Here is a 22,558-nt window from a genome sequence, read left to right as displayed (position 1 = left end):
CTGGAGAACTGGAGAAGCCCTGATTCCATCCCAGAGCTGGCAGCAGGCAGCTCTATCAGCTAGATGAAGCAGTCCCCTCCCCCCTCCTCTGGGAAAAGGATATCTGCCTTCCATGTTTGTCCACTGACAGGGGCCGGCGATGTGGGGAGCCGAGCCGGCCACGCTCCCGGTACACTCTGTCCACTAGCCCATGGTGCCGGGTAGTTCGGCTGGTGTCCAGGCCCGAGGACTGGAAGGGTGTCTGGGGATAGGGAGGAGACCAACGTTGGGAGGGAGGAGAGGAAGAGATGGGAAAAGAGAGAGAGAAACCCAAATCACAGTTACCAGCTGTGGTATGAGATCCAACCCCAGTTCTGTCCCCCAGGATCTGACCTCAGGGTCCCCCTACAACCCTCCCTGTTCAGGTCTGGAGACACCGTCAGCCACTCTAGGTAGGCTTCCTTTCCTCCTGCGGCCCCTGCCCCAGGTCTCTGAGCACTGTGGGGCTGGAGGTGAGATGGGGTTCCCGGGCGCCAGGGCAGCAGGCGTGCAGTGCAGCCGGCATGCACGGGCCAGGCAGAGCGGCGCAAGCTCGGGGCCTAGTGCTGGCCAGGGTGCCAGGGGTGCAGACGGACTGAGCACCGCCCTCCCCCACCCCCAGCCTCGCCAGGTGCAGACAGGCCTCCGCCCTCTCTCTCCAGGCCTGGCCGGCCTCCTCTCCCCACCTACGTCATCCCTGGAGGGGCCTGCCAAGAGACAGCCCCGGGGCTTCCAGCCCAGGACGTCGAGGGGCCCACCTGGCCAAGTGCTGGCTCCCTGGAGGCTCCTTGTTGAGCCTGGGGCTGGTCTTGGTTGAGACTTGGCCCCCACGCGCCCTCCCCCACAGCCTTGTCCCAGCACAACCGGGAGCCAAGTGCAGGCACTTTCCGGAGCCCTGGCCTACAGCTTGGCCGGACAGGGCTCCCTTCCAGCACCTGGGGCTGGCATGAGGCCCCTGGCCAGGCTCTGCTCCCACTCCTGGCTCCATGCTCCTGGGGCCCCCAGGAAACTGCTCTCTACATGTCCTGGTGCCAAGGGGCCCTTCACCATCTGACTGGGGTGAGACTGGCAGTCTTAGCTAGCTCTGGATGCAGCCCGTCCCCCTGCCAGGCCATCTGGCCCTTGGGCCCTTCTGTCTTCTCTGGGAAGCCAGGCAAAAAGCAATTTCCTCCGGAAGACTGCCACTGGCTGGCTCACTGCTCTTCCCCACCCATCCAAACAACCTGGCTAGCATTCAGGGCTGCCTGCTCTCCCTGGCATTCAGGGACCCCTGTCTCTCCCTAACCCAGCAAAGACTCTACCAATTTGGGTCTTTCTGCACTTTTGCCTCCAAAAGGCTGTGGGCCCAGGAAATGGCAGTGACCAAGGGAGGGTAGGAACCTTGCCACCCAGGCAAAGACATCAAAGGACAGGGGCCATTCCTCTCCTCCCAGAGATGCCTGGAAGCCGAGAGGGGAAATCGAGGCGGCTGAAGCAGAGCCAGAGGCAGAGAGAAGCTCAGGCCCAGCCACAGCCTGGCTCACCAGGCCATATCCACACACACACGTGTGCGTATGTCACAGGAACGAACCATGCAGCGTTGGTGCGCATGCTCAGATCCCCCAGGCAGGGGTCTCTCGACGCGCCCACACGCACTTCCCCAGATGGGGGTGCAGAGCAGATCTGTTTCCGTTTGGCAGACAGGACACCTCCTGCTGGGCCACGGGGGCGGCCGCACAGGGATACCCAGCGCCCGCGCACGTGCCGGGGATGCCGAGGCCTCAGCCCAGGGGCTCATTTACCAGAGAGACAGGAGCCGCTGTCAGAGCCTCCCCCAGAAATCCGCTGGGCTGAAAATGCAAAGAACCGAGACTTTGAGACACTCCTGCCTCTCCTGGCCCCCCAGTGGGAAGCCCAACAGGGCCCCGTGCACCCTCAGCTCCACACTGGCCCCAGGCAAGGGCCAAGCTAGGGGGTGCCCAGAGAGACACTCTCCTAGAGGGGGAAGGGGAGAGCCAGGGAGGAGGGGAGAAAACCCAAACTAGAAAGGGCACTGACAAAGAGGTCAGGCTTTGATGCACACCAGGATCAGCAGGACAGCCCCACTCATCTGCTCTGATGAGGAGGCCATCTGAGGAGGGCTATGCTCCATGGGCCCAGGAGATAGAGCTGAGCCGGCTGGACCCCGAGGCAGCCTGAGGGACCCTGGGTTGGTGCCCTGCTGCATCCCAGCAGCAGTGTGGGAGGAGTAGGAGCTGGGGAGTGACTCGGGTGGGTGGGTAGGGGCTGAGCTCCCTGCAGGACTAACCCAGTACCACCTGGCCTGTCAACACACTAATGCACGAGGCTGTTTCTGAGGCTTTGTCCCAGCAACAGGATAGGTGTGTGGCTACCTGATGAACCTGTCCCTGCATAGCCTAGACATTTGCTGGGGGTGGCCCTACCTCTTGGCCCAGCTCCTGGGCCCACCTTGACCCCACTGCAGACCAGGGGCGGGGGATGTGGCCTTGGGGAAGAGGCTAGCCCAGCTCCGGGCAGGCAGTGGGCCTTATCTCTCCTTATTTACGATAAGGACGTGCACGGCAGCTACATGGCCTGCGGGAGCCGCGCTGTGTGGGTCTCTGCCAAGAAACGTTTGCAGACAAGTGGGGTCAGGCCGCGGGGCCTCCTTCTGAGAATTGCTGGGCTTGTGGATTAGGGAAGCAGGACGGAGCCAAGCCCCAGAGGCCCTGAGCGGTTCCCGCTGCTGCACACCCGGCCAACAGGTGTAGCGGCTGCCGAAACACTCAGGGCCAGACCATGGCCTCACTGTGGGGTCTGCTGACAGAGGATGGGCAGGGGGGATCCGGGAGAAGCCTGGCCCAGGGGGAGGAAGGGAGTAGGCGGGGGTGGGTCGGGCGGCAGCAATCATCTGGTGACCCCAGCTGTTCACAGGCTGTCATGCGTGCTCACTTGCTCTGTGGCCAGGGCGGGGCCCAGACTGCAACACGTCCCAGGTGGGAGGTGGTGTAGGGGAGGGATGGGGGCTCACCTGGAAGGGCAGATCCACAGTGCCGCTCCCAATCTGGTTCACGTTGGGCAGGGACCCGCCATAGTACTGGCCACGGCTTGGGCCCAGCTGCAGGTACTGGGACTTTTGGAGCTGGAGCTGCAAGAGAGAAGCCAGCAGCTATAGAGGAGGCAGGGGTGGCTAGGGGTGGGGAGGGGGGAGCCCCTCACGAGCACACCCTGAAGAGCGCCATTCCCGAGGGCCCCAAGCAGTGGGGTCAGTGGCACCAATCACAGAGGGTATGGGACCCCTGTGACTCAGATTCCCAAAGGAGCCACGAGTCTCTCCACCAAAACCAGCAGAATCAGAAACCCAAGAAGCCCCAGGCGGCCCTCCCCAGGCAGGGAAATGTGTCCTGGGTGCACTGCCACCATGAACTTGAGGGAGGCTTGCTCGCTGACTCAGACGGTCTGTGAATAAGCAAGAGTATCAAGTGGACCTGGAGCCTGTGCAGGAGGCCCCGCACCCACCCCAGGGGAGCCATTTCTTATCACCAAAGGCTGCGTTCCTGGGGTGCGGGCCAGAGGCTGCGAATTTACGCCCGGACACAGGGAAATTGTCCTTCCAATGGCCTGAATCGGAGAGGCCGGCTTAGAAGTGCAGAGCTAGCTTTCAAAGTCCAGCATGTACAATCACTACGGCAGCGCACACAGGACGATTGGGTCTGCCAGACCCCTCCTGAGTTTTAAGGGGTCCTGCCCAAGCCCCAAGGCTCCTTCTGCCTAACCTGTCAGCCTCACCCACTGGAGAGCCTTCATCTGGGCTGGTCACATCCCTCCACCCTTCACTTGCATGGGAATTTGTCCCACTGGGCCAGGCCTCAGAACCAAGAGCCTGGAGCTCCCTGACCAGCTCCGGCTGCCTCAGAGCAGGGCTGGGACCTGGTCTCTTCTCCCTCCAGCAGCAATTCCACCTTGCTGGGAATGGCAGATGCTCCTGAGCTGGTTGATACCACCTGTGGCCCTCGGGGCCACAGATCCACAATGCCTGTTAAACTGCCATGGTAGGTGGGCGCCCTGATGGAGGGGCAGGGGCCAGGCATCTGGGGAGGGGTGGGCGTCCGCTCCAGCCGGCTGGGGCGGTTGCTAGGGTTGACACTGTGTACACAACAAGACCGGCTCACGTTCCCTCACAAACAGCTCCTGGCAGTGCTCCGTTTGCTGGCCGCCCACGCCGCCCTGCTATCCCACGCCAGCCCCCGCTTCCTGGGAGGCCTTGGACACCGGAGGGGGAAGTAAAGTTCAGGAACTGGCCGCTCGCCCGGCGGATCACCTCACCCAGGTAAACAGCTGTTTCCTGCGAACTGCGAGGGAGCCGGGAGAGAGATTGACCTTGCTCCATTCCTTCTCGGGGTGGTTCTCAGGCATCCTCAGGGCCCCACCCAGGGTCTGTCTCTAATGGCTGGGGACCTCACAGTGAACACCCCACCATGTCCCTCCCTGCAGTCACTTGAGATGAAACAGGCCAGCCCCCAGTCAGGAGGGAGGGGGAGGCCAAGCAGGATGGGGCGCCCACCCTGGCCTGGACATAGGTTGCCTGGGACCCGAGACCCGCCCTTATCCCTTCTTGTGTCTGAGCCATGTGGCAGGAACCCACACTGCATCCACCTCTCAAGAACCATGTGGCCCTGGAGGGCTCCAGCCCTCTCTGGGCCTCAGTTTCCCTCTCCCTAAAGTGAGTGGTCCAGGCAAGTGTGTGTGCAAATGCCAGGTGTGTGATACAGAAGTGTTCACACCACATATGCTTTTGTCACAGGCTGAACTGCCAGCTCTGGAAACTCCGGCATCCAGGGAAGTACTCCGCAAAGCTGCCACATTCCGGGCTAGAGAGAGGCCAGACTGGGGACTTACAGGATGCTCACGGCTCAAGTGCTGCTGTAGCATTGGCCCTCCCAAGCCCCACCTCTGTCAGGCTTTGTGGTGTGGCCTCTGGAGCGGACACAGTGTGGGGCCTCACTCTTCTTTGGGGGACCCTGTGCTTATACTTGGTTGTACATGAGTCTGCAAAGGAAAGAGTTAACATGGTCCAAGGTGGTCTGACCTTTGCCCCCAGCTCCTGGGCGATGAAAGCCCTTAGAAAAGTATTGCCTGATAAGAGTGTCTTTGTTTGCCTAGGGCCTCAGGCCACACTGGGTATCTATGCCAACAGCCGTGATTTGAGGTGGAGGTCTCCAGCCAATGCGGTATCAGCTCACTCTCTGCAGGGGCTAGAGATGGCAGTCAGCAGTGTCTGTCTGCATGGTGAACCCCAGTGAAAACCCTGGACACCAAGGCTTGGGGAGCATCCCTGGACATTATCCCATGTGTGTCATCACACACTGGTACTGGGAGAAGCAAGCACTGTCCATATGACTCCAAAGGGAAGGGACAACAGGCAGCTGTGTGCTGGGAACTCTCCTGGACGCCGCCCTATGCTGACTGTGTCCTTCTACTCTAACAGACCGTTAACTGTGAGTATAATGGTCTTCTGAGTCCTAGTGAACTGTCAAGCTGAGTGTAGTCTCGGGAACCCTCATATCCTGCAGCTGGTGTCAGATATGATGGTGGTCTTAGGGACCTCCTAACTTTGCAGGGGCTGACTGCCATCCCAGGCCTGGCCGGAAAACCCTAAGAGTGGGGTCCTGGGGTGAAAAGGGGGCCAGCCTGGGCTCTACCCATGGACCTGCTGCCTCAGAAGGTCCACAAGGACAGCAGAGTGATGCCACCAGGCAGGGTCTGACAAGCTGCCAGAAGCCAAAGCTCATGCCTCTGCCCACTGCCAAGCTACACACTCATGCACCCCTCCACCCAGCAATCCTCATTCTGTGCCCCCTCCATGGCACTTCCTACCCCACCCTGCCGCCAACCTCGCCAACAGAGCTCCATAAACCTGGCATCTGAGCCAAGGCCTAATGCTCAGCAGCACCTGGTGGTGGAACAAAGGAGCGGATGAACACACGAGTGAATGAATGAATGAGTGAATGAATGGTTAAGTGAATGAACACTACTCACTGTCAATAGCCAACTTTCATGAGCCAGGTGACAGTCCCGTATGGAGGCCATACAAGAACCTTTCAGGACACGGACCCAATTCCCAACGCCCTATGGAGGCTTGAGCCTTCCCGCCCCCTTGCCCCGTCCTCATGGTTTTTGGCAGAGCGGGGCGCAGACAGGAAAGTGAAGCCTGGCCAAGGCCACCCGCTGGCACAGAGGAGCTACAACTCCCAGGGCTCCTTCTTGCTTACGGCCTGTAGATCAGACAGCCTGGGGTCCAAGTCCAGGCTCCCCGACTGTGCAAGTGAACCCCACTCCAGATTCTAAGGGCATGCAGGTGCTCTGTGACCCATGCTTTCACCATGGCCTCTCCGCCCTCTATTCTACCTGATCTCCATTCCCTCCTGCCACCTGACCCCAAAGCACCCCGAGTCTGTGCCCCCCAGGCTCTCAGCCTGTGACAGCTCCCCCTCCACACCCATTCCAGAGTGCCTCCCTGATACCCCACCCAAGGAGCAGCCCCCAAGTCACCATCACATTGGCCTCTGGCTTTTTTTTTTTAATAAAAGTTTTTATTGTGAGTCTTAGATGTATACACACACAAAAAGAAACCTGTAAAGATGGTACAGAGAGCTCCTCAAAAGCCACCCTCTTCCTCTATTGGGTCAAAATTAAGAGAACGACAGCAGTAGAGCACCTCTGACTGACCCAGACCCTCTACATATGCCTCTTTGGGTTTGTCTAATCCCATTCGTCCCATCAGAAGTGTGTGGCTCATGATTTTGTCCACTGTCCCCATCCTGTCCCCCAGCAGGTGGCAGGCACCAGAGACTCACAGTCTGCTGGTCACAATGTGTCTGGCGCCAGCCCACCATGTGGCCACGATGGGCCCCTAGGAAGTGCTGCTGCGTGTCTGACCTCACCTCCCATCGGCATCCTGCAGCCCCAGACCCTTCCAGTAACAGTCCAGTTCATGCCTCGCAAACCCTCTTGCTCTGGGGTGTGAACCAACCAACCAAGTGGTGCCACATCCTAGGGGTCACAGGTGTTTCAGAGTTGAGGCTGACGGGGCCACAATGTAGGACCAGGAAGCACAGCGGAGACCTTAGCCGCCCTGTGCTCAGTGTCCCCCAACCCCAAGCATTACCGACGGCACCAGAGGCCCTGCCATGGGGCACAGAGCCCTTCCCTAGTCTCAGCACGTTTAACATTTGAGCAGCACAACTGCCCTGTCCTAAGTGTCCTGATGCTACTGTAACAAATTACCACAAACTGGGTGGCTTAAAACAAAGGAATTTACTCTCTCATAGTTCAAGAGGTAGAAGTCCAAGATCAAGGCATGGGCAGGGGTGGTTCCTTCTGGAGGCTCTAAGGGAGATTCTGTCCCAGGCCTCTCCCAGCTTCAGGGGGCTCCAGGAGTCCCTCGGCTTAAGGCTACATTGTTCCATCTCTGCCTCCATCTCCACACGGCCTTCCCTTCTGTGTCTGTGTCTGCACTCTCCCTCTCTTTTCTCTAATAATACCTGCCCCTGGAGTCAGAGCCCATCCTAATCCAGAATCATCTCAAACTGAGACCCTTAATTACAGCTGCAAAGTAAGGTCACAGCCCCAGATTCCAAAACATATTTTTGAGGGGACACAATCTGCTCCAAGACAGGCCCTTTGAGGGGTGACCAGTGCACTCCACTTTCTAGATGGGAAAACTGAGGCCCAGCAGGCAAGGGAATTGCCCAGGGCCACACAGCTCAGAAGTGGCCAAGTAGGACATGGAGTCCACTCCTGGAACTTGACTCCTGCATAACCCTGTGGACCAGCAGGTGGCTGGGACCGCAGAGTGTCAGAAAGGCCACATCACATGGTAGATGAGAGCACTCCTCTGGGAGTTCACAGTCACAGCATCAACCCAACCACGTCAGCTCTGCCAAGAAGGGGCCCAGCACAAGTCTCACTGTAAAAGGCCACCTCAGGCCCTGAAGTAGCCCTGGACCCCTCATTTCCAGGCAGGGTCTCCCCCCCAAAAGCCTGGCACAGCCTGTTCCAGGACCATACCCCCTGCACAAAGTCCTTCTTCCCTGTCCCCACCCCACATCCATTTCCCCGACAGAACCCTGTGTAAATGGGTGGCTTCTTCAACCTCCCCCAACCCCCTTGCTGGCAGGACCCCACAGAGATGGGGTACCCAGTACAGCATGCCTTCCCAGCCTCTGTCCGTGCCCACATTCCTGTTGAGCACATCCCCCTATCCAGACAGCATCCAAGGGGCAGGGAGGAGTGAAGGCCACAAGGTCAGGGAGTGGCCCTGGAAAGGCATAGCACGGCAGATGCAGTCACTTCTCCAGGGCAGCCCACAGTCCTCTAGGACCCTCCACAGGATGCAGCAACCCACCCCCACCTGCCAACCCCTCCCAGGCCTCGCTCTCTAGGAGCTGGCCTTAGTCAGGCCCATCAGCAATCATCATGGCAACTGGTCAGCCTTCTAATGAGATTAAGGGGAGGAGCCATGCTGAAGGCTGAGCTCTGTCCTGCAAAGCCAGAGCAGGCATGGGGGCCGCACTACAGAGGGCCAGAGAGGAGCCATGTACTCTGAGCAGAACTGTTTCCCCCTCTCACCATGAAGGTCTGCATTGTCTGGCCCTCTGCTATCCCCCAGCCACTGCACTCCACCAGCTGAGGTAGCTGCCTCAGGGCCTTTGCACTGGCACTCCCTCCTCCAGAAGGCAGAATCTTCCCACTGGGCCAGCCCAACACTGCACCTCCTCACCCACGGGATTACCTCCTCCATAGCTCACTATCCAAAACCACCTGACCGAGGTCTATCTCCTCCCATCAGACTGTCTGCCCCACAAGGACCCTGGCACAATGGAGAAGCTTGGCACCCACGTAGGAACTGAGCGACCAGACAACAGAGGAACATGTGAACGCAGGAACAACTGCTCGGTGCACTCAGAATCCCAGGCAAGAACCATGTTTCTCCTGTGCCCACATGGGACTGCCCACTCCTACCTTTGGGGAAGCTGAGGCCCAAGGAAGAAGAGACAGCTCCCCAAGTGCACAGGCAAAGAATCACCCACGAGATGGAGGTGGAGAGCAAATCTCATCTTGAGTACATGATCCTTTTGGGACCTGAGTGCTGACCAGGACCCCAAGGGATTTGCACAACCTGGCCCAAAGTCCTGCTCCTCAGGGCTCACCTAGGTGGAGTCCTCAGGAGGCTGCCAATGGCAATGGGGCCCTTGAATGGGCCACCTTTGGGGGTTGTCCCCTAGGAGGGAGGGACTAGGGCTTCGTCAGGTTCTCTAAGTGTCCAGGCAGCTGCAGAAGCCCATGGAGGGAGTCCTGGAGAGCTCCTGAAAAGATCTGCAACTCCCTCACCCGCCAACCCCTCCCAGGCCTCACTTTCTAGGAGCCAGCAACCATCACCCCAAAGGACCCAGTGCCACTAGCAGTCCCTCCCCATTACCCTCACAGCTCCTGCGGCCACTAACCTGCTTTTTGTCTCTATGGATTTGCCTGTTCTGGACATTTCATATAAATGGAATCATGTAATAAGTGGCCCTTTGTGTCTGGCTTCTTTCACTCAACCTGATGTTTTTAGAGTTCATCCACATCGTAGCATGTGTCAGGGCTTGGTTCCTTTTTATCGCTGAGTAATCTTCCATTGTATGGATGGACCATATTTTGTTTACCCATTCATCTATTGATGGACATGTCTGTTCCCACCTTTTGGTGATGGTGACTGGTGCTGCTATGCACATACGTGGACAAGTAAATGTTTGAATCCCTGTTTTCAAATCTCTCAGGTACCTACCTACAAATGGAACTGCTGGATCATATGGTAATTCCATATTTATCTTATTGAGGAGCTACCAGACTGTTTTCCATAGCGACCACACCATTTTACATTCCGACCAGCAGTGCATGAGGGTTTCAATTTCTCCACATCCTCATCAACACTTGTTAGTGTCTGTTGTTTTTTGATAGTAACCATCCTGATGGGGGCGAGGTGGTTTCTTACTGCGGTTCTGATTTGCATTCCACTGGTGACTAGTGATGTTGAGCCAGTTCTCATGTGCTTATTGGCCTTTTGCCTGTCTTCTTTGGAGAGATGTCTATTCAAGTCCTCTGCCTTTTTTAAAAATTGGGCTGCATGTCTTTTTCTTGTTGAGTTGTAAGAGTTCTTTAGATACTCTGGATCTTATTAATCCCTTATCAGCTTTGTGGTTTGCAAATATTTTCTATCGTCTTTTCATGTTCTTGACAGTCTTTTGATACACAGAAGTTTCTAATGTTGACAGGGTGCAATTAATCTATTTTTCTTTGCATGTGTGTTTAGTGTCATAGCTAAAAATCCATCACCTAATCCAAGGCTGCGAAGATTTACACCTATGCTTCCTTCTAGGAATTTTTTAGATTGAGCTCTAACATTCAGGTCTTTGGTATGTTTTTAATTAACTGTTATCAACTCTGTTGCTGGCTAGTTGCATCTTACCACTGGCCCCCATGCTGACTGAGGGCCCCACTATGAGGAGAGGCAGGCTGCCCCCACCAAAGCGTGCCTGGTACACTGGAGTTTCTCATTACACATCTGCCGAGCACAGGAAGGAATAATGAATGAATTCGGGAATGAATGAAAGCGTCACAGGCATGTGGCCGAGTGCAGATTTCAGGCTTAGTCACCCCAGCCCCTGGCCCCCTGGCCGACTAAGACACTCCCCAGCTGCCTCCTCGCTCGTTCCCAAAGTGTAAATACAGAACCAGATACACAAACACCGAGCATGCCTCGGAATGCCTTTAATCAGGCTCTGCGGCTGCTGCCAAATCCCCAACCCCGGCTGAATCAGAAGGTCTACTGTGAGCACGTTTTGTTTCCCCTGTTGGTGGCGGCTGCTGAGCACAGCCGTTCCGGCTGGGATGTAGGAAGGGTCCCTTGGGGTCTGAGTGCAGCACAGCTGGCTCGTGGGGCCTCTCTCCCCGAGAATGAGACTCCGGGCCTGGCCGCCAGCCGGGCGCCCACTCTAGGTGGGGCCTTGAAGCCACCCTGGGAGGGGGAGACACGGATTCACCTCTGTTTTACAAGCGGGGAAACTGAGGCCCTAGGGGATGATAGGCTTGCCCTGAGGTCACCTGGAAATGGGAAAGGGCCTCGGTTACAATCCAGACTCTTTCTCTAGCAGACCCCAACTCACCAGCGGCCCACGAGACCCTCCCCTGCCTTCTGCCCCGGGGTCCTTGCACCCACTTCTTTTCTGGAACCTTCCACGATGCTCCTTCTCATCCTTTGGGTTTCAGCCCAAACATCACATCCTTGAGAAACCTTCCCTGACCCCTTACTTCAAAAATAACCCTCTGAGTTAGCTCAGGCCATCGTAATGAAATAACAGACTGGGTGGCTTAAACAGCAGGCGAGTATTTCTCACAGTTCAGGAGGCTGGAGTCGAGATCAGGGTGCCACAGTCGAGATCAGGGTGCCGGCGCTGTCTCTGGTGAGAGCCCTCTTGCTGGTCTGCAGAAGGCTGCCTTACCCAATGTTCTCACATGGCCTTTCCTCGGGGTGGGCAAAATGAGAAATGTCTCTCTCTTTTCCTCTTGTAAGGACACCAGTCCTATTGGATCAGGAACCCAACCTTACAACCTCATTTCATCTTAGTCACCTCTCACGGGCCCCATCTCCACATACGGTCACACTGGAGGTTAGGGCCTCCACACAGGAATCCAGGGGACACAATTCAGTCTGCAGCACCCTCTCACGGAGAAGTAGCCGGCCCGTGTCTGTCTAGTGGGGGCCAGCATGCCCTGACAGCTGGGGCCCTACTTGCCTGGACACTGTGGGCACCTCAGGGACCAGCTCTCATCCTGAGGAAGTGACCATTGACAGTTGTATCTGGAATCAGGAAGCCCAGAACTGGTCCCACAGCCTGAGTCCTCCAGGTTAGCCTACCCTAACCCACAGTTGGCCAGGCCTAGGCAAAGCCCAGGGACCCCAGGATTCTCCTGGCAGGAGCCCTCAGGGTACAGGGTGGGGTGGCCTGTGAGGAGGGGCCTTCTCTGGGCCTGGCCCAGAGTCAGTGAGGCAGGGCTGACTAGCAGTGCGTGCTGCCCCAGGGCTACTGGCAGCAGAGACATGATAGGGGGAAAATCATGGTTGGCGTTTCCAGAAAATCAGTTGCCCAAATATAAAGCAATGTGCCTGTTCACCAGGGTAACGGGCTCGGGGCCGGGTGGGAGTACTTGCAAGGCAGCACGACAGAGCAGAAACAGCCCAGGGTGAATCAGCTCCACTCCTGATTCCCACCCGGAGAGTGTCCCCCAAAGTACATACCCACCCGGAACCTCAGAATGTGGTCTTGTTTGAAAACAGTTTTCACAGTTGTGATTAGTTAAAGCTCTTGAGGTGAGGTCATCCTGGCTTTAGGGGGATCCCTAAATCCAATGACTGGCATCCTTGTAAGAAGACAACACAGAGACAGACAGAGAGGAGGCCACATGGAGGTGGAGGCAGAGACTGGAGTGATGCAGCTCCAACCAAGGAACCTCAAGGGTTAAAAGTAGCCACCAGAGCCTGGAGAGAAGCCTGGGATGGATTCCCCCTCGGAGCCTCCGGAAGGATCCAACTCTGCCCACACCTTGATCTCAGACTTCTAGTCTCCAGAACTATGAGGGGATAAACTTCTGTTGTCTTCAGCCTCCCAGTTTAAGGTATTTGGCTACGGCAGCCCCAGGAAATTAACTGCTGACGAGCAGACTCCATGGGGACCCAGAAAGAAGGCAGGGCCACTTAGAGCCAAGCTTGGGGACCCTGAGACTGTGTGGTTGGGGAAGGTCAATGATGAGAATCCTCCAGTCGATAGGCCAGTGTGAAGAATGAGGGAGTAAGGGTCCAGGGAGAGGGAACAGCAGGGGCAGAAGTACAGGCCCAAGAAGAGAGGAAGGACAAGTCCAGGCCAGCTGATGGGCAGTCACTGTAGAGTGGGCGGGAGGGCAACACTGGTGCCCAGACTAGGACAGCACAGGGGGCAGTGAATGTCCAGCTGGAGACCCAGGGGCTGGTGATACCACAAGGGACTCATCAGGCAGAGGGTCTCAGCACACTGGGAGCCACAGAAGGGCTTGCACCTAAGACATGCCACCCCGAAAGGTCCTAAAGGCATGCCTCCATGACCCTAGGCCAACCCCACCCCAAGGTCCTGGGGCTGCACTGGGTGGAGCAAAGGGGATGCAGGGTCTCTTGGGCACAGAGCTCAGTCCTGACTGCACACCTCCCTCTGGCCTGCATCTGGGCACCGCATCCCAGGAGGCTGGGGCAAGAGCCAGGGAGCAGGGGCCTTAACAATGTGACTGCCCCCAGCCCCCTGTAGCCACTGACCGCAGGGCTATAGCACATCACCATCTGGACCACAGCGGGCTGTGTGCAGCAGGCCAGGAGAGCCCAGGAGAGGCAGGAGGGGCCCCAAGTGGGAAGCAGGGGAGCCACGCTTCGCAGGTCCACATGCGGCCCAAAGGCCAAGTCCAGTGCTACCAGCAGGACTGACTGACCAGAGACGCCACTCACCTGATTCGACATCTCGGAGTCCATGGGAAAGGAGGCCGAATGTCCCATGGGCATGAGATGGCCTGCACCCGAGTGCCAGCCCAATCCTATCTGCCTGAGCACCAGGTTCCTGCAGCGAGGCCGACCATCCCGTAGGCAGGCAGCCTAGCCCAGCACATGGGGAGGCCCTGTCTGAATGGCCCAGGGCACCTGGCTTCACCTTTGATCTCTGGAAGCTCTCCCAGCCTCCACAGGGGCTACTTGGCCTGAGCCCAGCAGGAGGCTCTGGGGGAGGTCCTGGGGCTGGGGAGGTCCTGGGGCTGGGGAGCTCTAGGCCAGTGGGGCTTCCAAGAGTGAGGCAAACAGAATGCAGTAAACTATGAAAACAGATCAGGCTTGAAGCAGTTACTCGGAGCTGCTCGTGTATATTATGACTGCATTCTAGCGTTACTTGATTTCTGGAGCTGAGATCTAGATCTCTGATATTTTTAAGTCCAAACCCCTTGGACACTGCAGCTCTTTCTGGGTTTTGCCTATCCACAATTCATTCTGTGCAGCTAATTAAGCTGAAGAAGCCTGGGAATAAAGTCTGGAACAAGGTTAATAAAGTTACTTGCCTAGCAAAAAGAAAGGGGGGAGTGGTCAGGACAGTGTACACTCCTGACCCCAGCAGCCTCTCTGGGTGGCAGGGCACGGCGGGAGCGGTGCTTTTGCGGGAGCAGGAACCCTGACCCCAGAGGCCCTCTAGGACCACCCCCTTCTTGGGCACTAAACAAGTGTCCTGGGGCTGCCACAAACTGGGTGGCTTAAAAAATAGGAATTTGAAGGGGGGTATAGATCAGTGGTAGAATGCATGCTTAGCATGCACGAGGTCCCAGGTTAAATCCTCAGTACCTCCATAAAAAATTTTTTTAAAAAAACCCACAGGAATTTATTCCCTAACCGTTCTGGAGGCCAGAAGTCTGAAATCCAGGTGTGTGCAGGATCGGGCCCTCCTGGATTCTCTCAGGAGAATCTGCCCCAGGCCTTTCCCTTGGCTTCTGGTGGCTGCCGGCAGTCCGCAGTGCTCCTGGGCTTGTAGACGTTACCCCTGATCTCTGCCTCCATCTTCACAGCCCTCTCCCTGTGTGACTCTGTTTTCTCTTCCTGTCAGGACCCTGGTCACTGGATTTAGGGCCCACCCTATTCCAAGATGACCTCACGCTGACTTGGTGAGATCTGCAGAGACCCTATTTTCAAATGAGGTCCCATTTGTAGGTTCTGGTTAAACATGAATTTGGGGAGACTCTCTTCAACCTTTCCCAGTCACCCAATCCTGTGCCACCTCGAGTCCCACACTAAGAACCATCCCATGGTGGCAACACCTCAAAGCCCAAGTCCAAGCCGGCTCCAGCAGCCCCTGGGCCCCCAGGCAGTGCTATCCCCTCTGTTTCCTCCATGGTCGCAGCACACGTCAGCCACAGAGGAAATGACCCAGACCTGAGAGGCAGGTGGCGGCAGCATTTGCAGGGCCATTTGGCAGCATCCATTGGGAACCTGAACAATGTTCCTGCCCTCTGACCTGTAATCCCACTTCTGGAAAGCTCTCCTGAGGGAGCTCGTCCAAAAGGCAGATTTATGCACAAAGATATTCCTGCACCACCAATAAGCAGAGGAGGGAGCCTGAGCTGCGCTGCAGGGTCAGGCCAGGGCCTCGCCTCCAGAGAAGAGCAGAGGATGCGCGCCCCAAAGCTGGAGGTGGATGGGGGGAACCTGCCCTTTGTCGGGATTTCTGGAATGTCTCTGGTTGGTCCGTACAGGTACAAGTGAACCCAAGATAAGGCTGGGCCACCCCCTTTCCAGGGACATCCCTAAGTGGGAACAGGAGCAGGAGTGTGCAGGGGGCATGGCAGGGGACAGGGAGACCAGCAGCCCCAGAAATGCCCCACAGGACAGGAGAGGAATTCTTCAGGTCAAAGGCAGGGCCATAGCAGACCACATAACCAGGGTGCCTGAGGCCACCTGGCTCAAGGCTGGGACCGACACTCCAGGTTCATCCTCTACAGGACAGAGACTGATGTGAACCTGAAAACAGGCCAGTGCAATGGGAGTTCTGTGAGGATGAGGGGTTCCCTGGAGGCTGTGGGGAGGGATGCCCCATCTGCACGGAGCTGGGGAAGGGGAGGCTCCTCCAAGTCACCTCCAGGTGACCTCCAGAGGTCAGAGAGGAGGTTCCCCCCTACTTAGGCCAAGGAGGGGAGTTGTGGGAGTGTGATCTCACATGTGGACAGTGGGTCACAGATGTCTGTCTGCCCTGGTAGACTTAGGGGATGCAGAGATGCACCCCTAGCTCTGGGCAGGCCCCCTAAAAGGGCATGAGAGGTGGGTGGGACAGGGCAGGCGTGTTAAGGTGACGTAGGTGGTATTGGGTGGGTGAAAGGGTCAGAAGCCCCTCCTGACAATATCAATGAAGACGGTGACAGCCAAAAGAGCACCTTCCCACACCCCGCCGGGTGCCACCCAAGCAGTTGATGCGGGTCAGGTACAAGCAGTGGGTTCACTTGTGTCCCTAAAAACCTACGCCCACATCCTCACCCCAGAAACCTGTGACTTTGACCTTATTTGGAAAAAGGGTCTTTACAGATATAATTAAGGTAAGTATCTTGGGATGAAGAAATCTTCCTGTGTTATTCAGGTGGGCCCTAAATCCAATGACAAGTGTCCTTACAAGAGACAGAAAAGGAGACACACACAGGGAGAAGGCCATGTGGAGATGTGGCAGAGACTAGGGTGATGCAGTCACAAACTAAGGAATGCGGGAGCCACCAGAAGCTGGAAGAAGCAAGGAAGGCTCCCCCCACCCCGACCTTCAGAGGGAGCCACGACTCTGCCCATACCTTGATTTCAGACTTCTGGCCTCCAGAACTGCGAGAGAATAAACTTCTGATGTTAATCCCCAGTCTGTGGTACCTGTCACAGCAGCCTCATGACACTTATACCCACAGATGGCCCAAGCCATGACAGGGGCAGCCATCTCCCCTTCCCATGGTGAGCTGAGGCTGGGTGGGGGGCCCCGACCCCCTGCCCCACACACAGATGGTACCCTGTTACTTCTCTTTCAATTTGAAAATGATAGTGAACTCCAGCAAGCACAAAGAACAACACGCCACATAGTTCCACCCCAATCCAAGACCTAACAGCTGTCACTGCTCTGTCATCTTGGCCTCTCAATCTGCAAAGTGGACAATAGGGCCCTGAGGATGCCGCCAGGGCACTCACGTGCCTGCCATGCTTCCCTCTGGGTGGCGCTGGATGCCATCACCCTTGATGCACCAACTCACATCCTGCCTTCTCGGGGCTCTGAGTGCACCAGGGTCTCTGAGGGGTCAGAGGTGAGCTGGGGACCATTTCAATCCATCAGGGCCCCACACCATTCTGGCTCACAGGCCATTCTGGCTCACAGGCCACTCTGACCATACAGGGCACACAGCTCTCCCAGGTACCCCCTCCTCCCAAACAAAGGGCCCTAAGGCAAGAAACACCAAACAGATGAGCACAGGCCCCTGGCCTTCCAGAGCTCCCCAGGAGGTCCTCTGTCTAGCAGGCACCAAGCCCACGGCTGGGAACACTGCCCTGAACCCACCACAGCCATGAACTTCTGACACTTTAAACTTCAGGGTGGTGGTGCCACATGTCCCCAGAGGTTGAACAGCCCCACGGCCGGATCCAGCTCTGCACCTGCCGACCTCGACTTCCCAGGGACTCTCTCAACTGTTCCTCACTCCTGAGCACTGCTCCAGGGGCAGGAACGCTGGGGCAGACAGACGGAAGTGGGGAGATGGAAGGTCAGATGTAAATACATTTACAAAGCACTAATGGACTGCTCACAACTGCCAGAAGGTGGAAACAACCAAACAGATGAAGGGATAAATCAAATGTGATCTGGCCATACGATGGAATATTACTCAGTCATAAAAGGGAATGCAGCACTGACACACACTATGACATGGATGAACCTGGAAAACATCAGGCTGAGTGAAAGAAGCCAGAAACAAAAGGCCACAAAGTATACGATCAATTTCTATGAAATGTCCAGAACAGGCAAATCCATAAAGACAGAAAGCAGATTAGAAGTTACCAGGGGCTACAGGAGGGGTGTGGGGAGTGACTGTTAATGGGGATGGGGTTTCCCTTTGGGGTGAGAAAAATGTTCTGGAACTAGACAGACATGATAGTTACCCAACACTGTGAATTAATGCACTAAATGCCACTGAAATGACTCACTTAAAAATGGTGAATTTTACATTATGTGAATTTCACCTCAATTTAAAGACTGGTAGCTGCTGGCAATCCTGGTGTTTCTTGGCTTATGGCTACATGACTCCAGTCTCTGCCTCCATCCTCACCTGGCTTCCTTAAAAGGACACCGGTTCCTGGATTCAGGGCCCACTACTCCAGGATGACCTCATCTCAAGATCTTTGAGTCATACCTCCAGAGATCCTTTTTCTAAAGGTCACAGTCACATGTTTCATGAGTTGGGACTTGGAGTTACATGTTTGAGGGACACCACTGGTATGAGGCTAACAGCCTATGTCTGTACCCTCCCTATCCCCTCCAAACCCCTGGACTGCTGCTCTCCAACCAAGGAAACACAGACAGATCTGTAATCTCTTGACCTCAGTTTTCTCATCTGCAACAAGGGGCTGGAAGTGCCTCCCTGGCAGGACGGTGGAGGGGTCAGAATGATTCTCACAGGGAAGGACTGCGTGGCACCTGGGATGAGATGAGACTACTCAGGGACACCATGGGCCCACAGTGCTCGTCCATAAAACCCACGGTTCTGTGTCCAACACTAAAGCCACACCTGGCTAAGCCGCTTGCCTCATGTGACCCAGGTGCCCCCATGTGCTTGAGTGTAAGGCAGGGTAAGTCACTGCACCTCTCAGGGAGCTGGGGGCCTGAGTGAGGGCCGGTGGACCTGCCTGGTAGAGGGTCTATTGTGGGCTGAATTGTGTCCCTCTAAAGTAGACATCCACGTCCTAACCCTGGTACTTGGGAATGTGACCTTATTGGGAGACAGAGTTTTTGCAGATGTCATTAGTTAAAGCAAGGTCATACTGGAGGAGGGTGGGCCCTAGTTCAATAACTGGTCTTTATAAGATGAGAAGCAACACAGACACACAGGGAGAAGACTGTGTGGAGACGGAGGCAGAGACTAGGGTGATGCAGCCACCATCCAAGGAACACTGGAGCCCCCAGAAGCTGGAAGAGGCAAGAAAGGATCCTCCCCTAGAGCCTCCAGAGAGCACGGCCCTGCCCACCCCTTGCTTGAGACTTCTGGCCTCTGGAATCATGAGAGAATACATTTCTGTTGTTAAGTTACCCAGTTTGCAGTCATTTGTTAGGGCAGCCCCAGGACACTGAGACAGGCCTGAGGTCCTGTATGTGCATGTGTGTTGGACATGGGGAGAGACGGGGACTCTGAAACTCAGTGTCTCAATCTTGAATCTGAACATTCCCCTCAGTGTACACTCCGCTTCTGGAACATGCAAGGGCACGTCTCTGTTTGGAGTGGCAGGAAGGGACCCTCTGCAGTTTAATTTTAAATCCATCAGCAACTGGATAACATAAACCACTGGCTGGGATGCCATCCACTGGAAACCAGGGCTGCATCCCGAAGCCCCTCAGCCGAGCAGGGAGACAGGGCTGGATTTGGCTGCTGCTGCTGTAATGGGTCCCATGTCTCCCTCTGCCTAGCCCGCCTTAAAAACATCAGACTGAGTTTCTGACTGGTGCCTGACCTGCTCTGGGGAAGAGGGGTCCCAAAGACAGCAGGGAGCGGGGCCTTCTTCACACTGTGGGGGTCAGCACCTGCCGGCCTCCAGGATCCCAGGCACCACAGGGCACTCTGCCAGCATCTGCTTTGGGCCGATGCCAAACTAATAACTTCTGAAAACAGCATCCACTCAGAACTCAGGTTCTGGGTTGAAACCGCCTCTCACAAGCCACTCCTTCAATGCTGCCTCCCCCCAGGATGGCAGGGGCCACAGGAAGATAAGACAAAAGCGAGATGCCCTCATTACCGCGGGCCCAAAATAGCTTTTATGCTCCATTTTTTTAGACATAGCCCAACTATGGCATTACATAATAACACCACACGCCGTTTTCCAGTCTGGGAGGCAGGATCCTGGGCCTGCCCAGGTCCATCCTGTGCCCCTTGGATATTTTCACAGTCCTGCCTGAGCCCCTAAAAGCCCCCAGGCCCAGCAGGCCCCTAAGTAGCACCTGCTTCAAGCATGGGGACAGAACGGGTCAGCCTGATGGCCGCCTCACTGTCCGCAGATGAGGTTCTCAGACTGGTGGGGTAGACCAGTGGACGGAATTGTGGGTGTCCAGTGGACACATTCCAGGATGGGCCTCGCCATGAAGGAACTGTCACCAGCCCGGGGCTGCACCCCTCAGGGGAAAGAAAGCAAGGACAAGGGCTCAGAAAGGCGAACACCAAAGGCTTGTGGGGATGAGACGCATGATGGCATGGGTGGCTGGGCAGACAGGCATGGCAGAGAGACCATGAGAAGGTCAGGCCAGAGAGGTGGCGGGGCCAGGGTGGAGAGAGACTGAGTGCAGTGCCGAGGAGGTCGAGGGACAGTCGGTGAGCATCCTGGAGTCTCCACGGCTTCCTCCCTCTCCCCCTCCCCCATGTTACTTCTGTGAGCAAGTCCCAGCAGCTTGACCTCCAGTGACCCTTGGGCGGCTGCCTCCCCGGTCCCAGCCTGTGTCAACCTGCACCAGGATGCCCGCACAATCTCCTCCCCAACCCCCTGCCCAAAGCCCTCTCCACATACTCTCAGGAACTCCCTTCTCTCCTTCTTTAATTAAGTTCAAACTGTGTCATGCTCCTGTTTTAAACACACCAGTAGGTTGCCTTCCTATTTAAAATCAAACATGACCCCAGTTTGGCGGTTCCTGAGCAAGTTAAAAAGAATGGCCAGAGGACATAATGGTTCTACTCCTCGGTACACACCCCAACAGAACTTAGACCTACGTCCACATGGACATTTGCACACGTGTGTTCACAGCAGCCAAAAGGTGGAAATAACTCAAGTGTCCATCTACAGGATAATGGATAAACAAAACATGGTCCATCCCCACAATGGACCACTACTCAGCTACAGCGTGGATGAACCTCAAAAACATCATGCTGAGTGAAAATGGCCAGACACAAAAGGCCACATGTCATATGATTCCATTTACAGGAAATGCCCAGAACAGCCAAATCCAGAGACAGAAAGCAGATTAGTGTTTGCCAGGGGCTCGGGGATGGGGAGGGGGGACTTAGTGCTCCTGGCCACGGGGTTTCCACTTGGGAGTGATGGAAGTATTTCAGAACCAGATAGTGGTGGTGGTTGTACAACATTGTGAATGTACTAAATGCTACTCAATTGTTCACTATAAATGGCTAATTTTATGTTACGTGGAATTCACCGCACTAATAAATAAATAAATGAATGAAAATCAAACCCGACCCTGTCACGAGGCTGGCGTGCGGTGCCATCTTCTCCCCTGCTCCCTGTCCCGCCACCTGGGTCTTCTTCCTGCTCCCTGAGATGTCCAAGTCCCTCTCCCCTCAGAGCCTCTGTCTGTACTAGCCCCTCCTTCGGCCCATGCTCCCTCCAGCTCCGGGAACAGCTGCGCCCTGACCTGGAGGGTCGCAGGCCAAGCCCCTTCCTCTAAGAAGCCCTGCCTCAGCCAGAAGCCCCAATCTGCTGCCTGCCCAACACAGCCTTGCCTCCTCCCACGGGCCTAGGAAGACAAAAGTAGTGTCCACAGGCCTCCAAGCCACCTGGGGTCAAATGGGAGCTGTCGATGAGGAGGGGAAGGCCTGGCCATTCAGCTCTGCCAGTGCGCAGAGCACCCGGCCCTGCATGCCACATGGGGCTGCAACCCCGACCCTCTTCACAGTCTATCAAGAAGACTAGACAGGGCTGCATTTGACCCCAAGGGCCACCGCCTAGAGGCCCTTAAGGGGAAGGAATCCTCCTCTTGGCTCCTGACTGAAGTCTACTTGGACCCCAACACTCAAATCGAGCAGCCTCTTCTCAGCCCCCATCTCATGCTTCTCAGGATTCCCTCCAGGCCCCCCAAATTTATGACTTACTACCCAGTGCCCACCATCCTCACAGAGGCTGTACAGACATCACAGGCAAGATACACTACTCATTTCGTTCACACGTGTGTGCACAGAGGCACATGCGCACGTCTGGGCACACACACTCACACAGATGTGTTCACACACACCCAGTACTGAATGCACACACATGCACACACTCAACCACACACTCCTGTGTGCACACCCTCCCACCTGGGACTGCACCACTCAGAGACACCCCCCTATCTGGCTCCCACATCCACACCAACACCAGGCCCTCCCACTCCCGGCCGCCACCTTCTCCCACCTCCTCTATCGAAGCCTCACCACTTCTGGCCCCACAAATGCAGGAGCCTCCTGCTTGGGTCCCCAAATCAACTCCACAGCCCCCCAGTCCTCTCTGAAGGAAGCAGCCAGAGTCTGCCACACTGACCATCTGAGCAGGTAGGTCCTAGAGCGCCTCTCCTCGCCGGGCCCTCTGACCCTTACCAGCGGCCTCCCCCAGCGCATAGGCCCTGCCCCTGCCCCCAGCTCTGCAGGAGCCACGTGCCAGCACCACCTTCAACAGTGATCCTCAGACCCAGGTCCCGCTCCTGGGACTGCGGGACCCAGGAGGCTGGGCACACAGCAGACTCCCCAGAGGAGGCTGAGAGCCCCAAGGCTTCTCCCCACCTACAGGACAGCATGGGGGCCCAGCCGTTAGTGTCCTCTCCCTTCAGCAACAGCCCCCCAGCCCTTTCACACAGCTGCACACGTGCCCCAGACTATGAGTACAAGAATGCAGGTGTAGCTCCAGACAGCAGCAACCCGGAAACAACAGCAGGAAGGAATATCAACTATGGCAAACTCAACTGTGGAACATAATATGATGCTGAGCGGCGAG

General features: G+C 56.3%; 1 protein-coding gene across 6 annotated transcripts in view; it reads right to left on the bottom strand.

The window, feature by feature from the left end:
- CRTC1 (CREB regulated transcription coactivator 1) overlaps positions 1-22,558 on the bottom strand; it is a 73,837-nt gene that overhangs the window by 28,489 nt on the left and 22,790 nt on the right. For 3 of the 6 annotated variants that reach the window (XM_064480040.1, XM_064480042.1, XM_064480043.1), the window contains exons 2-4: positions 3,029-3,145; positions 1,800-1,847; positions 104-241 (exon numbers count right to left, since the gene is read on the bottom strand). In XM_064480040.1, the coding sequence (XP_064336110.1) occupies positions 104-241; positions 1,800-1,847; positions 3,029-3,145 (303 nt within the window). The remainder of the gene's footprint in view (positions 1-103; positions 242-1,799; positions 1,848-3,028; positions 3,146-22,558) is intronic. The other 3 variants (XM_064480045.1, XM_064480041.1, XM_064480044.1) reach the window with 1 other exon arrangement.

This window comes from Camelus dromedarius, chromosome 27 (genome assembly GCF_036321535.1).
Source record: "Camelus dromedarius isolate mCamDro1 chromosome 27, mCamDro1.pat, whole genome shotgun sequence".
In the NCBI taxonomy this organism is placed as follows: Eukaryota; Metazoa; Chordata; class Mammalia; order Artiodactyla; family Camelidae; genus Camelus; species Camelus dromedarius.
Note: the sequence above shows the minus strand (reverse complement) of the source record. Positions and strands in the feature narration are given on the sequence as shown.